At 39.2% G+C, this 16,155-nt stretch overlaps 1 protein-coding gene across 2 annotated transcripts; it reads right to left on the bottom strand.

Moving 5' to 3' along the window:
- Positions 1-415: 415 nt before the first annotated feature.
- Positions 416-16,152, bottom strand: C2H5orf22 (chromosome 2 C5orf22 homolog). 2 transcript variants are annotated; one of them, XM_064443437.1, is made up of 9 exons: positions 15,972-16,152; positions 13,315-13,460; positions 11,999-12,148; positions 9,223-9,685; positions 7,132-7,194; positions 4,843-4,964; positions 3,886-3,952; positions 3,145-3,284; positions 416-1,740 (listed from the first exon to the last, which is right to left on the bottom strand). In XM_064443437.1, exons 1-9 carry the CDS (start codon positions 16,068-16,070, stop codon positions 1,608-1,610), a joined length of 1,383 nt encoding a protein of 460 aa, XP_064299507.1. In that variant the 5' UTR covers positions 16,071-16,152; the 3' UTR covers positions 416-1,607. The 2 variants fall into 2 exon arrangements, with proteins under 2 accessions (XP_064299507.1, XP_064299508.1); XM_064443438.1 differs by lacking the exon at positions 15,972-16,152 and adding an exon at positions 15,858-15,923.
- Between the last annotated feature and the right edge of the window lie 3 nt (positions 16,153-16,155).

Here is a 16,155-nt window from a genome sequence, read left to right as displayed (position 1 = left end):
CGCCCCGGCTGCCCCCATCGGCGGCGGCGGCGGCTGCCGGCACCGGGGCACCCGCACCCGGTACAAGCTGATGTGCTGCAGATGCTCTGTTTTGGGAAAGGAAAGCAGAGCATCATTAACTAGGCAGAATTTTGTTACTGCACACTTCTCTTTCTGGGGCTAACATAATTCTCTATAGCACAGGAGTACCTGTGGCACCTTTGATCCAGTGGGTTTTTTTTTGTTTGTTTTCTACTACCTTATTCAAAGCCCAGCAAAGAGTGTATCTTTGAAAAAAACTTTACACAAGCAGTACATGATCTGACTCTGCCTAGTTTCTGTATGCGATATATGGCTGTTAATGACGTATCGAGGATCTTGGATCCAAGGCTGGCCACACCTTTGTGACAGAATGCATAAGCATGAAGAAAATGGGTCCATGGTCATGGCATTTATTCTACTGGAAAAGCTATTTTAAAATAATTACATATTTACAGTATATAATATAGTCATATAGATCAACAACAGAAGTAGTAAAAAACTATAAAAGTGCACAAAGCCTCCATAGAGCAAATACTAATGTTAACATATGAACGGAACTATTTAAGAAGAAATTACAAGCAAAATTCAATATTCTAGGTGGTATCTTCTCTTTCCCATTTCAGTTTCATTCCCAAATAGATCCTGTGGGGTTTATTTTTTCCCCCTCTGGAACTGGCAGTTTTCTCTAGAACGACATTGTTTTCTAAATCAAATTGTTCTAAACTAGCTATTTTTTCTCCAAATAGCAATATTGAAATGAGCGAAAACCTGGTCCAGAAGGTTTTGCTGCTGACTTCAGTGAAGTTAAACCTTTGTTTCAGAAAAAAACATCAGTTCAACTCCTTACAGGATTCAATAGATAAAAACATGCACATGCACGCATACTTTTTATCCTCAAAAACATGTAAAGATTAAAATACCAAGCCAATGTCTGTACATTAGGGATATTATCTGATTCACCAATGAAATAGTCTAAGGCAAAATAAGACAATATTAATGCAACAGGGTATAAATATAAATGATATTCTGTGGATGGGGCAGAACCCATAAGCTGCTCAGCAGAAATGATAGGGGGATGCCAATCATCTCAAGCACGGCAGCTAAGAAAGATCACAATGTAAATTTATTGTCTTAATGGCATTATTCTGATAATTTTTTAAAAAGGTGCAATGCAACTCAGGCACATTATTGTTACTCATCAAATTCCATCCAAAAAAAGTTAAATTACATAAAACAAATCCATTTATTTTAGGAAGTTATATATATATATATATTTATTTTTTTTTACAGACACTTAAATCAGGTGAAAAAATACATTTTATAGACAAAAAATAGTTTCTCTTGCACCAATTTTAAGAAGCAAGACAATAAAAATAGTAATCACAGTACTAATCTGAACAAAGCCAAGGCAGGTAACAGTTCAGATGCAGCTGACTTAGAGAAAGCAATGCAACTCAAAACTGGCTCGCGGTCATCTTGGGTTCTAGCGCCACCTGCTGAAATATTAGTGTTTTTCCCCTTGCAACCATAGCTAATATGCAATTTAAATTAATCCACTGCATTAGAGGGTAACACATGAAGAAAGGTCACAAAGATGATGAGGTGCTTGAGTAATCCAAGTGCACATCCAGAGTGCCATACACTGAGCGTAGTAAATTGAGAACCTTCTCTTGAATGATGTCAACCTGCTCTGAAGGGCAATAGTCATCCAAACTTGATCTGTAAAAGGAATTGAAAAAAGCATGAGAGAATACAGATATCACCACCATCACCACATGTTGTATTCTTGCAATGTTCTGTGTCTAGACTGAAGCAATTTCCCAAGAGTGGTGAGTTCTGCGCCCCAGTATCCCTTCAAAGCATAGTGCTGTGCTTCTCCTCACTACTCGTAAGAGTTTGCCTGAAGTCAAATAGAAAGTCTGGAGCAGATTAGGAATGTGACCTATTCGTGTCTCCAATTCTACTCTCTTCCTGACTCTGACACAGAACATGTTGGCAGTCAAAGTTCAAGCAAATGATCTAATTAAAGGACTGGTGGGAAGTTAAGACTGAAAAATTGAAATGCTGCTAGTAAAATAGGTAGGAAAACCTGAAAAACAAATCTTCACAATCCCTGGGATGTAACATTATTTACAGTATCTATTACTGAACTGCAAACAGATACTAATAAAAAAAGCAGAGCTCACACTTCTTGGATTTTATATTTGTCAAGGTGTACATAAACGATTCTGTATTTTGTCTGCAACACTGGATGATAACCCTGCAGCTGGCACAGGAAATACAGCTTTCTTTTGTTGTAGGTATTAGCCATACTATTTCTTGTTGACAAAAATAATTTCTCATCAGCTTCTGCTATTGTTGCCTTTCCTTTAAGGGCACAGTTAGCATTTCTGAGGTGATTAAATTACAACAATTTGTCAACAGATACATTGCGATCTTCAAACTAAGTTTTCCCGGGACAGATCCCTGGGTCTCCCAGGTCCATAGCCTCAAACTCCATCCTGTTCTCCCAAATAATACCCTTACAGTCCTGGAAGCATAACCTTTACCCCATACAAAGCTTTACTAGAGCCTTCTAGAATATAAATCCCTTTCAGCGTATTAGATGAAAACCATGTCCATCAGAAGTTTCACTGAAAACAGAAATCCTATCTGTAGCACAAAGAACCCTAGAACAAGAGAGTAAGGAAGGTGTCATTTTCACCCATGCAGGCTTGTCCAAACTAGCTTTACTCTAACTAGCTTAAGTAATAACTGTAGTGGAGATGTATGAACCCCAGTGACAGCTATCCATCTCAACACACACAAGGACTTATCACAGGCTTTATTTAGCTTGAGCTGAAGCTCACCGAGTCGTCATGTTTTCACTGCTTTTGATACCTGTGCTACCAGTACAGTACAAACCAGTAAAACTGGCCATCCGTGCAGAACCTTGCCTTAGCTGTGTAGATACTGTCACTGCCTTATGACTGACATTTTCAAATGTCAATTTTCACTACGCTGTGAAACTTCCACTTCAAGACAGGATTTAAGAAGTGCCAACCAGTGCTATATTGATAGAATCATTTAGCTTCATAAGCACAGTCCGAGCGTTTTAAAGTAAAAGCATCTATCTACTCTTACCGAGCAACTGTCACAAGTGTGGGCTTAGGCATATCTTTCAGTAGAACTTTAACAGACTGTATAAGGCCTTCGATCTCCTCTTCAGTGCTAACATGGTGAGGAAGCTCCACATAATCACAGGTCAGACCAGCCTGATGGACCTACATGTAAATTAAACAGATTTAATTTCTGTTGTGAGTTATTGATATAGCTTATTTGTGTAAAACGTCTCTAAGATACCATCCCTAGCCCAGTAGGTAACTTACACCTCTTCAGGTAGTAAGAGTTGGGGGTTTTACCCCAATTTGTTCTTTAAAAAAAAAAAAAGAATAAAATTCTGGAGGTTGTATGGATTGTTTCATTTTCTACAATACACTGTATCTCTCCTACGAATTCAGAGTACGCTGCAGCCTTTGAAGACGATAGGTCTTATCTTTTACAAATAGGTACCTTAAGTTGTATAAAGTATATCAAGACACTTGTGAAATTAAACCTTCCTTCACAGGAAGCAGCCTGAGGTGTCAGAGTCATGAAAGATCATGTTAATGTTACCTAAATACAGGCAAGCAGAGTAGAATTTTTAGAAGATTTAAAAAGAAAAGCTGGCCCAAGTAATAAGACATAAAAAAAGGAAAACGACCAAAATCTCAAACGGTCCTGAATCAAGAAGCAAGTCGGAAATGAAGCATGATCTTTTCCCTCCCTGTTGAAGCCATGCTTTTGAAATCTGTCTACTTTCTGCTCTTTTACCTAGTCACCTACCATTTCGTAGTCTGGGCTTTCAATCCTGGTTTTCAAACTGTGAACTAGTTGAACAAGCGGCTTCATTCTGCAGTTAGAACAAAACCAAAGCTTTTTACATAAACAGTTGGAAACACATATGTTTACCTTAAGGGGTGGGAGGGAGAGAGGGAGGGAGAGAAGTAGAAGTTATCATGGCCTAGGATATGAAAATGAAAGTTGCCCCTCCATGTCATTCTGCACCTAAGAAAAATCGAAATTATCAGCACTATTGTACTGTTTCACCAGGTCTTTCTTAGAAAGCCCCTACACTCATACCTGCCTCTGGCAAGGCCTCTTTGCAATTCTTTTAGGGCAGACCTGGAGAGGAGCTGTTGTAGCTTAAAGTCACATGAACTTGATAGGAAATGTTTGTGATCACTGTTAGATAAGTCTAGCAGTAACTGCGGCATTTGATGGGGAAAATGAATTATTTTCCTATCAAGGGAAAGTTTGGACTTCTGCTGTTTTCAGCTGAAAACATTTTGTTTAAAAGCATAGCAGATGCTGCTGAAGTGTTTTGTGAACGCTGTTGCTCAGGTATAGTCTTTCATTCACTTCCTTTTTTCCACAGAGAGCAGAACCTTTGGGAGCACCAAAGAAATCCTTCTCCATATCTTCCATAGTCTGTTGCTTTTTTTGAGAGCTCTGCTTCACACAGATCACTAAATTTTTAGTCACCAAATGTGCCTCCCTCCACAGACAACAGAATTTGCATGAAGCTGTACAAGGCTGATCTTGGAAGGCTTACCATAGCATGGAAAACAGCAGGCTGCCTTTTCTTTTGTTTTGTCTGACTCTTTCTCCTCTAGTTCTAAAGGAAAAATGGTAGCCTTGCATAGATCCTATCCAGCCTCTCTCCTTTTCTGTTAGCAAAGGGCTGGGCTAATCAGTTCCCCAACTACTGTTTGCATTTTAAGCCATTTAGAAATCTCCTACCCAGGATATGAAGCCCACTTGTGTACGGTCTCTTCGTCATCATTGTCACACAAATCTGCAAATGCCGCTTCCAGATCTTCAAGCTGATGAACACGACTTTCAACACAATCCAGCAAGCCCTCCTTAAAGGGAGCACATATAAAAGTATGTTAGGAAGAAGAATGAGGCAAGAATGTAATGGCTTGCCCTATGATTTAAATTTTGAAATGACTGATCTACTGGAAGTGGGGAATCAGAAACAATTGATTAACTACTACAGAATATATTTTCAAGAGGATCAGAATGAATGCCTGCAGAAGCTGTTATACCTTCAGAATAAATCACCTCTCTTTGCTTTCTCTTTCCCATAACAAATAAAAAAAAAGCCACATCTACATTCTGGCAGAATACACCAGGGAGAGCTAAGAAACCGTACATGACTAATTGTTGGATTTGTTTCTATAGAACTGAAACGCTCAGATGAGTACAAGCTTTACATTTTTATAACGAAAGAATTTAATTTTTTAAGTTTAAAACCCCCCAATATTATTAAATCAAATGCATGTTCAGAAAAACAAAACAAGATGGGTTATTTGATGCTTCAAAGTTGTTTTAACTCTGTGTACCTGAAAAAACATGGAATTAATTTAAAATGTCAGTTATTGCTCTGATCATGCAAAGGTTTAGGCCCTTTCTTAAAAAGTTCAGAACACATAAAGAGGCAGTCTTCTTGGAGTGAGGCTAATACATGAATACAGTTGTACATGCAAACATTTGCAGAAAAAGATCCCACATATCGAATGAAAAGCAATGCTTTTCATTATTGGTATTAAAAATGCAGTGGTATGTGAAGGAAAATTGTTTAAAAGCACATCGGAATAGCTGGGTAACATTTAAGACCATAACACTTCCCTCTTAGGATTCTGTTGGCTGTATCATATAACAGATGCTGCTTCTTTTGGCCAGCGATACCAGCTTTGGATGACATTTTAAGAGGAGCTGAGGGTATCAATCATGAATGAAGTACACCTTTATGATCCTATCCTGGGGTATGAATAAGATACTTTTCTAAGCAGCACCAGTAACTAACCTTAAAGACATGTCCGATCCCCCTCTATATGACTAAAAACCCAAAATCAAACAAAAAAAACCCCAAACAACACACTATTATCTTGTAGTATGATAGAAACGTACATCTAACTGTACTCTGGAACTACAAAAACAGATTTTAAGGAACTAGACATGTAGGCTATTTTCTGAAACTTCGAAAAACACAAAGTTCACCAGCTTTCTACCTTCAAACCCTTTAAACTGACTGTCTCACTATAAAAACACCCATGAATCTAGTCTTGCCTTGTTCAGTTCTATACCTATCCATTACTCACTGCCTGCTAACAATTTCAGTTGCTTCCTATAAATTTGTTGGCTTTTGTAAATAACTTATGCCCTGAAATCATATTGGGCACTTAAATCAAAAGCATTTACCCCTGTTATATTTAACTACCTTTTACATAGGTACCTGTTTTTATTGCTGATTGACTAAGATATATGAAAATAAATCTGACAATCTTCCACATGCCTCGATTTCCTTATACACACATACTAATTCAGATTCATTGATCTGTGATAATTGTATGCATTGAGATTACGAAAGCAAAGACAAGATCTTCTTTAGAAATTACTTGGTGCAATGACCATTACTATGGCTGTCTCCATGGTCTGGTCTCACGGCTGAATGACTATGCTGGCAGCTACAGCAAGCTTACACTTCCATGATTCAGAAGCACACAAGGCATACAATGATAAGTACATTACAGTGGTGTAATACCAGCCTTTCCACATAAACAAATAGGTAAAATACCAGTTAGGCATTCAGCCCAGCTCTGATTATCAGAGCCACTAGGGCAAGGAAGGGGAGAGCCTGGAAGGGGAAATAAACCCCAGAACAAACCACAAAAAAACCCCCAAAACAACAACAAAAAAAACAAAACAAAGCCCTGTTGAGCCATAAAAAGAACAAGATTGCAGATGACTTACTATGTTTTCATTTCTTCCTTGTCAATTACCTTGTTTACAGATATTAATTTTCACACTTATGCTAAATATTTATGCAATTAACATGTTTAACCAAAATGTTTAATAGGAAAGAATCCCTAAGATGCTGCTGATTAGCATTCAGCATGATGCATAGCTTAATTGGAGACCACTTCATTAAGCACCTTTCACAGGTTCCTTCCTTGTCATAACTCATTTTTATTGGGTAAATCAAAAGAATCACCGCCTCATACATCCCACAAGGAAATACCATACCTCTGTTGCATTTCTATGAGGCTTCTTGAAATTGTACAACTCTTGTAAAAGCTCATATTCTGTCTTTGAAAAAGAAAAAAGAGGCAAAAAATTAGACTCTTCAAATGAGAGACAAAATCCTCAAAGCCTTCCTTCTTAAAACAAAGAATTTGATCACCAAGATAATTCCTCTACTCTAGTACTGCAGATAACTCTCTATAAATGCAGGTGAGGAAGAGGCTGTGAGGCTTGAGAAAGCAATACTTAATGGCCTCAGTCAAACATTTTGGAGTTGCTTAACTTTAAACCTGACTTCAAGAGCACAGCTTTAAAAAAAAAAAAAAAAGCATCTTTGTTAAAGAGTCTCTGAAATTAAACATACATATTGCTGAACTAGGGTCCCAATGAGATGCTGAGTAAAACTGAGAGGGCAGATTTAGGCAGACAAAGCCCACAGGACAGTATGGTTGTAAAGGAAAACAGGACAGGTAAAAGGCTTCAGGCTGGTTGGCCAACAAGTAAACTATGAGAGGGGCTTGTCAGCCCTACTCCTTGATAATATTCAGGTTTAATTAATCAAGGATAAAGAGATCTTATTATTTACGTAACAGCATTAAAAAGGTGAACACTCATTAATTTTTCACAGCAGCGCGAGAAAGGAAGGGTAGACTATTCAACTTTTACAAAACTACAATGCATCTTTAGGGCAATGTTTTGGATTTTAGACTTTTTTGGTGGGAAGACAATACTCTTCTGGATTAGTGAACTATATTTGCTTTTAATCTTTTCCTTAGATTCTTGCATTTCAAGTGTTAACTTGGGAACAATTTTTGGATGGAATTACCACAATTTACAATAGAAGAAACACAGTTAAGAAATATTAACTGCAAATGAAATTCTTGTATCAAAAAAGGTACACTGGATGCTCTGTGCAAGTCCACTTCTGAAAGTGGCTCCTAGAACTGAGAACCTATCATAGACAAAACAAAACAAAAAAAAGCATAGGAACCGAAATAAAAAACCACACCCCCCCCCAAAAAAAACCCAAACAAAAACCTGCCTTCATTATTTTATTCAGAATGTATTTCAAGCCCTAAGAGGGGTATTGAATTTTGTTCTTTCCACAGTGCTTTCCCTTTGCTGTACGCTTCTCTCTGTGATTCAGAACAACCAGCGCTGCTCATTGTCTGAAGATACTGTGATCATAAATGCTGCATGTCAGAAGCTAACAGGGGTGAGGGACACTATATGCACTTCTTTACAGTGAACAAGGAAGCAGTAGTCTAGCTGAAACTCTGAAGATGTCAGCATAGGCTAAAGTTAAAACTGTTAAAAAGAGAAATGTAAATGCTAAAAACAGTCAGGATATTGCAGAAGAATTTGTAAACCTGAATGGCACACCCAATTTTCAGGGTACATTAGTTAGTTCCTGAAAAACCTGGTCACATCAGGAAGAGGTGCTAACTGCTTTGCACCTTTGAGCATCTACGTATTTATGAGTTTATACAGGTGAGCTACTTTTGCTGGGCAGCCATTACAAATGGAATACAAGGCAGAGCGTTAAGCTCAAAGCCATGGCATTAGAGACAACAGCTGCTCGCTCATCCTTATACTCATCAGTCCAGAGGAAATGAGAGTAACAGCCTCTCATCGGGACAAGTTACCACCCTTTAGATAATCAACACCGCCAAGCCTTTTTAAAAGGCAGATTCTCCTGATACCACTGTGGCTTTCCAATATCATTAAAAATGATACAATCTGTCATCCCTTCCTGATGAATCTTGCTGTGGGTATTTGGAACATCACCATTGGAAACCCAAGGATAGCTTTTATGTTCCAAGCAACAAGCAGAAGTGAGCCATACACCTCTTGAGCTTGAATGTGCACCCAATACCAATTTTAAGTGTAAGGATCTACCCCTATTAGGTTGTTTTAATTCTTTGGAGTGTACATTCTCTTAGAATGTCTCTCCTTAAAATATTACCACACATCATTAATCATAATCAGCTGATCAGCTAATTTAGCTCAGATGAAAGTTTCTCCATAGACATAACTGCTAAGGACTGGTACTCTTTTGTGAATGGTAAGAGGCCTCTCCATTGTCATGCTTACCTGTGTGTACATTTCTTTGAATGGATTTTTAACTGAAAAAAAATCTAAGTCAATGTCTAAAACATAGGCATCCCCTTTCTGCAGTACTCGACAGACATCTTTAACAACTTCTCTTATTGGGCATTCACTGTTTCTGAGAGAGCTTGAAGCTGAGCACTCTGACAATGTTTCTGCCTTGTTTGGGGTGCTTGCATTTTGTACTTCCTTCTTCTTCAGACTTGGGGTGCTGTGATCAAGGTCACCAGGAACCACTGATGAAGAGGCAGAAGTGGTGCTTGCTATGTCATCTGTATTTAGCTTCAGTCTCTTAGCAGATGCTACCTCGCCATTCTCTTCCTGGCTGTTTGGTGCTTCAGTAGGATTGATGAGAATGACATGCAAATTTAAAGGCTTCTGGTTTTCTAGCTGATCAGCAGGGACATAAAGGCCATCACTTAAAAAGTAATGATCTGTACCTGTAACCCTACAATTGACAATAACTCACAATTAATATACATCTTTGCAAAGAGCTTGGGAAAAAGCATGTACACTTAAGGATCCTGAGAAGAATGAATACATATTTGATGGGTAACAAAAGCAATACAACTGTGTACGCAAAACTATTTATTTTAGTCTGCAGGTTTTTAAATTAAAGTTTTTTCTACTTCTTTACTGCTGAATCAATATATTAAAATTCACTCTATTTTTTTATGATGGCCTACAGGTTTTTAATGGATAAGAAAAAGATTCTACTAAGGTTAATTTGCCATTGAATTCCATTCTGAAGACAACATCCAGAATTTAACAAGTTATTGTCAATATTATGGCATGTAAGACTGCAAAGCTATGGATATTATGTCTTGGAATGCCTATTTTATAAGGAAATTTCTGTTAGTTCTATTTGAGAAGTGCCCTGAAACCCATGGATATTGATTTAGTAAAAATAAAATATTGTTAGTTAATAGGTAGTATTTAAGTTTTCTTTACCACCACCAGAGATTCCCTATTCTAAGTGGGGGACAGCAGGTAACTCGAGGATGAATAGCTACTTATCAGTGGCATCCACTTAATTAAAAACAAAAAAACCCAAACAAAACCCAATAATGCAAAAAACTCCTCTTACAGTGAAAATTTAAAGAATATTTTCAAGCCATATTACAGTACATCATTAAGCTTTAAGAATAATAAATTCAGATTAAAAAATAGTAAGTGTGAACTGTTCACTTGTGTTAAGGCCTCATCTGACAACAGGGTATCGTCATCAGTCAATCACAAAGGCAAATAAATTCATAAGCAGCAGAAATCTGAGGCTTAGTTCCCCCTGTGTCTTGTGGCTGGATTATCTGAGGCCTGCTAAGGTGGGAGCCTGGTCACAACTTCATCTTATTGACGGGGGATTCATAGGGCCTCTTCTCAGAAATTCTCCAGGGTTCAACATGAGCTCATGCTACAGCCTTTCCCTAGGTGGGACACTAACTAAGATGTCTACTGCATATCCAGCCACCTGTTACCAACAAAACATTTAGGAAGTTCATACTTCTGAGGACTCTATCCCTTTCTTTCTTCATGATTATTTTTAAGCCTAGAACCTGAAGAAAAGGTACCTGACCGTCTTCAAAAGGCAGCTGGAAATGTTGTTTTAAAGGCTGCTAAGGTGACCAGAGGATCTGTGGGAGAGCTATTCAGACATCATGAAGTATTTCTGTACGTGTGCTAGTTCTTATGGTTAAATGTAACTGAAAGCACCAGCATGGTTTTTTTTTTTTTTTAGGTTTACTTTAGGCCTCAGATTCACAATTGTAGAGCTTTTGTGTTTTATTTTAGGTGGTAAACCAAAGCATTTCTCTGCTGCCTTCTGTTAAACTTGCTTCAGAAGATTTATTCTGATGAGCTGGCAAGAGACACGATTTGTAAACATCCATTCAAGCTGTAAAAAACCACAACACAGTGAATATGGTGAATGTGAAACTGTCATTGACTGCATCCTGCAAAATCATGAGGGGTTCTGACCAGAACTCGAATCACAGAATGATTAAGACTGGAAGGGACATCTGGAAATCTCTTGTCAATCATCTGATCAAAGCAGAACTAACTTCAAAGCTAGATGAGGCTGCCCAGGGTCTCATCCAGTTGAGTTTTTACTTTGTCAAAGAATGGAGAATTCACCATCTGCCTGTGTACCTGTTTCAGTGCTTAACTAGTATATTAACTTAAAAAACCCCAACAAAACCTCCCCCCCCCCCCCCAAAAAAAAAAACCCAAACAAACACACACAAGAAAAATAGAATTATTAAGCGAAAAGATTTCTCCTCTTATTCAACACCAGTGAGGTCACATGTGACACACTCTGCCCAGGTTTGAGTCTCCAGGACAAAAGAGATGAAAACAAACTGAAGAAGGGCCGCTAAGGTGATGAGAGGGCTGGAGCACATGACAGGGAAGGCGAGGGAACTGGGTTTGTTTTGTCCTGATAAGGGAGGACTGAGGAGGATCTAACTGCTGCCCTCTGTTACCAAAATTCTTTGTTAAAATTACTGCTGAGATTTTGACTTTAAAGAATATAACTAATTTAAAACTTGGGTAGCTGAAATGAAATGTGAATAGCTAGAATTACCTATAACAAAAAAAATTTAAGGCACAATTTTAACTGTACCCACCCACACAAAGTGTCAGTCACAGTAGGTCCTAAGAAACTCACAAATACAACTTCCATCTTTATCCAAGAACACAAAAAATACCCATAAAAAGCTACAGAGATAGCATTTATATTATTAGCATATGGCAGCAGACAATTTACCTGATCGTAGTTGTTGAAATATCTTTCCCAATTAAAAAATGGTGTTTCCCTTCCGAGATCTGCTGAGCCCAGGGTGGGTGAAGCCATACTACTTGAGAAATATGGCCAGCATAAACAGCAGGCATAATCCAGTTCTCAATACTTAATTCACTGTAATGAATGCAGAAAGGCCAGAGATAATACTGTTACTTTCCCTGTAAGTAAAATATGGTCAAGAACATAACAAACATTTTCCACATCTTGAAAGCCCCCATGCAAATCATCTGAAATTAGTACTCTCTGTAAGATTCACAAAAAATGGGCGGGAAATCTTCATTCACAGGAGAGACCAGAAATGCCTACAGTAGATTTAAAAAGTTAGGGTTGTAGAGTGCAATCAGCTTCACGCTTAGTATGGCACTTTGATTTTAAACTACACGGTTTGTTGTCCTTTATCTCTTGATAAATCACACAGAGCAAAGTACAAGCAGCATCATCAACGATATTCTAAATAACTTCAAACTTTCCTCAAGGAGTATTTTATGGTAAACTGCTCTGAGTAGATTTTAAATATAATCTCAGCAATTAAAGTGAGTCTATCAGCACCTACAGAATAGCAACTTTCCCAATTATCAACAGCGTATTTTTTTAGGTATATGGTATAGCCCACAAACCTTATTATTCGTTCACCAAAGAAAACAAAATATTGACTACAGGTAGCATGATCAATTACTTACATACCAATTACATCATCTTGTCATGGCTGTAAATCACCGTAACACTAAAGCAATCAATACTTATTTTAAAATAGGAAAAGACAGGCAATAGCAAAGATCACTCTGTGGCTTGTTACCTACGTAAGAAGTTGGGGGAAAACGTTAGTCTTAATCATCTTAACAGAAAAATCTTGTTCAACTTCACATATTCGCCACGTCAACACAAGAGACATTGTTTCAATTGCAAAGTCAATTTTTCAGTAGGAAAAGAGAAAGGCTGTTTTAAAACCACAGCTCTTCAGACATAAAGCATCCACTCAGGGTGCTGTCCTGTTACTCAGGGGAACTAACTGCCCTAATAACGATATACTAAATTTGCCGAGTCTTAGATTGCTTGACACACGACTTAGATATTTGACCACACTCAAAAAACACAAACATAACATTTTCCATCCAAAGAAATAAAGTTTTCAGCAAAAGTGCAAAAACAGAAGATACAATTTGAGGCTGACTTACACCTCTTTTGTTCATACGTCCTAAGCAGTCATACCAATATCCCCTGTAAATCAAAGGCAGTGGAAGCAGACTTACAAGTACTCTGATGCAGTACCCAGGACTTACCTAAAAAGAGCTTCTTTATCAAATACAGTGTCTGCAGGCATATTCACAGGAATAAGAAGGTCTGGATGGGAATCAAGATGAACAAAGCTGATGTTACTGGCAGGAAGATGCTTTGAACCAATGGCACGGTAGATGAAAGGCAGCACCTAAAACAACACAAATAAAAATATTTTCCACTGTAACCAGTAACCTAAAAAATGCAACAGATTTAACAGCAAAAACACTAGTCCCACTCTTATTTTTTCTGAATTTGGGTTAGCGGGAGGAGGAGATGGAAAACAATACAAAGCGGAAACAATTCCAGTAGCAAGACTGCTCATGAACTGTAATCATTATAAGCCCAGGAGTTCCATACATGAGAAGCTGCTGAAGAGTCACAGCTTTATTCCCTCTTTCCTTCTTTACAGGCAGTCTTGTTTGCAGAAGCTCTCCTCACTCATCATTCAACTTAATTCCTAGTTTGTTTTCGTTTACAACTGAATCCCAGGAATGCCTTTCCTCTTCTGCAGAATGTTGACCCTGCATTGCCTTCTCCATGCTATAAAGCTTTCTCACCATGCATGGGTGCTGGGGAGACAAAAACATCTCATTACTTGTGTTTTATAAGTTAACTGATAGAGAATGAAAACTGACCCCACCATCATTTAAACTTTAACTGATTTTTTAACCTATCCTCCTTGAAGAAAGGACTTAATTCCTTATCCCTACATTATTTAGTGGCTGCAACAAAGAGACTACCATTCTCAACTGGCCAACCTTATCCCCAGCTGAAGGTCTTCACTCATAGGTAGGAAAAACAGGAAGTGAGGCAACTCATCAATTTACAGTGAAGTGAACCACTGAAGTGCAACAATGCACAGTGGCAAAATGGGAAAACTGATGGCTGATTCATGATGCCTCTTACACTGAACTGCAGTACATGGAGTCCCTCCCACAGGTACGGAATGGTAACTGCATTAACTGCCAGAACAAATCCAGCACGGACTGTGAATCACATTCCTGTTATACAGGGAATGTGAAGACTGTAAAAGGACTGGACAATAAAAATTACACATGATCTCTATATTACAACAGAACCTGGGCTAATTTTTTGGCATAAAACTGATTAAGATGAGAAATCCTGTGCACTGCATGATCACAACCATAAACCATGACTGACAGCTGAAATTTGGACTGTATTCTATCTGACCAGTAATAAATTCCTCAGTTTACCCACTACATATGCAGTAATATGCGTACTACTGTAGTAGTAGATAAAACAAGGTTAAAAATAACAAGGGTTCCCTGATCCATGACTTAATACTTCTTTGGAAAAAGAAAGTAATCTGGCCTACCTCAAAAACCTACAATTTTTGGAATTAAAGTTAAAAAGTTCTCCTACTTTGGATTAAGAAAAATATTTCCTTTATACCAGCTATTATTATTAATCTAAGTACATTGCATCTAGTGACACCTTGCTCTAGAGGAACATCAGCGTCAGCAAAGCACTACATAAAGTTCCTGCGAAGTTCTTACACTCTGGGATGAAAGGTCATAAATGCTTTATGCAAGACAGACCAATGCATTCACACGCGTATACTGAAAACAGTGTATATGCTTTGTATGAATAGACTTTGCTAAGTTAATTGAAAACAGAAGTATTAAGAGTAAAACAAAGATGAATCATTAATAGCCATTATTGTAGTCATGGTGATGCTCTCAGTCCTTGGTTACCACAGCAAACTAACTATCCAGCATCATGTATTTCAGTGAGTCTTAGCAAAAATGGTCTGCGTTAAATTGTTTACTCACAAGTTCAAAACATGTTTTCTTTCATAAATTTTATTACAATAAAATTTTCTGTTTACAAAACACTGATAGAGTTAGTGTTTTCCTTTTTCCTCCACAAGGTCTTCATGCCCCCAGCAATCCTCACTGAAATCGGCAGGCTTCTGCACCGCTGGGTAAAGAATCTGCTTACTTAGGACTAAGGCCTCAGTTTATGCCACTATAAACAAACCGTATGAGAAAAAAGAGCAGTTCAAAAGCCACTCGTTCTTCACTCCCTTGTTTAATTACTTAACTGAAAAAGCAAAGTTCCAAATTTAACATTTCTCATCAAGCGGCAGTCAATCTGCTTGTTAGGATGTGATTACATTTACAGACTTGCTGTTGGCACACCATATACTGTGTAGGGTTGAGCTTCCAAGTGCTGCACTAATGCCTAGCTAATTCTAAGAGCAGTGTCATGTAGGCATTATCTCCACTATAGCAACTACGACCCAAAGAAGGGGGAAAAAAACCCCAACAAACAAACCAAACCCGTCAGCAACGATTGCTCCAAAAGGTGCCAAAATGCGATCGCGACATTAACTAACTTAATCACTGTATCGGGAAGGATGTTCAGGTCACCCGGGCGCCGAACTTTATTCGCGTCTCGCCAGCGCCGGGGCAGGCAGGCGTGCGGCCTGCGGGGGCTGTTCCCGAGGCAGCGCCCGCCGCGGGGGGAGCCCGGCCCGACTGCACAGCGCTTCCAGCGGGCCGCGCCCCTCGCTTCCACCTACCGGCCTCAGCCTCCGCGCCGCGGGAAAAAAAGAAACGAAGCGGCTCCCCATGCGCCATCCAAGGGACTCCCCTTTCTCACCGCCCAGCCCCGCCGCCCCGCGCCGGGCACTCACGTCCTGGTGGTCCTCCACCACCCACACCGGCAGCGCCGGGTAGGCCCGCAGGCAGCCCCCGCGGGGCTGGGCCCCGCTGCCAGCCGCCGGCCCGCTCATGCCGCCGCGGGCCGGGCAGGGCAAAGCCCGGCCCAGCCTCCTTCCCTCCCTGCCGGCGGAGGGTGCTTCCGCCCGCAGCGCCGTC

Source organism: Phalacrocorax carbo, chromosome 2 (genome assembly GCF_963921805.1).
Source record: "Phalacrocorax carbo chromosome 2, bPhaCar2.1, whole genome shotgun sequence".
In the NCBI taxonomy this organism is placed as follows: domain Eukaryota; kingdom Metazoa; phylum Chordata; class Aves; order Suliformes; family Phalacrocoracidae; genus Phalacrocorax; species Phalacrocorax carbo.
Note: the sequence above shows the minus strand (reverse complement) of the source record. Positions and strands in the feature narration are given on the sequence as shown.

Bases quoted from the DNA above. Each gene is read 5' to 3' on its own strand.
- C2H5orf22 (XM_064443437.1), bottom strand. From the start codon at position 16,070: ATGAGCGGGCCGGCGGCTGGCAGCGGGGCCCAGCCCCGCGGGGGCTGC. The intron at 9,686-11,998 runs GTAAATTGTCTG...TGTCAATTGTAG, and splicing joins ATTTCAACAACTACGATCAG to GGTTACAGGTACAGATCATT. The intron at 3,953-4,842 runs GTAGGAGATTTC...TTCTAACTGCAG, and splicing joins AAGTGGGCTTCATATCCTGG to AATGAAGCCGCTTGTTCAAC.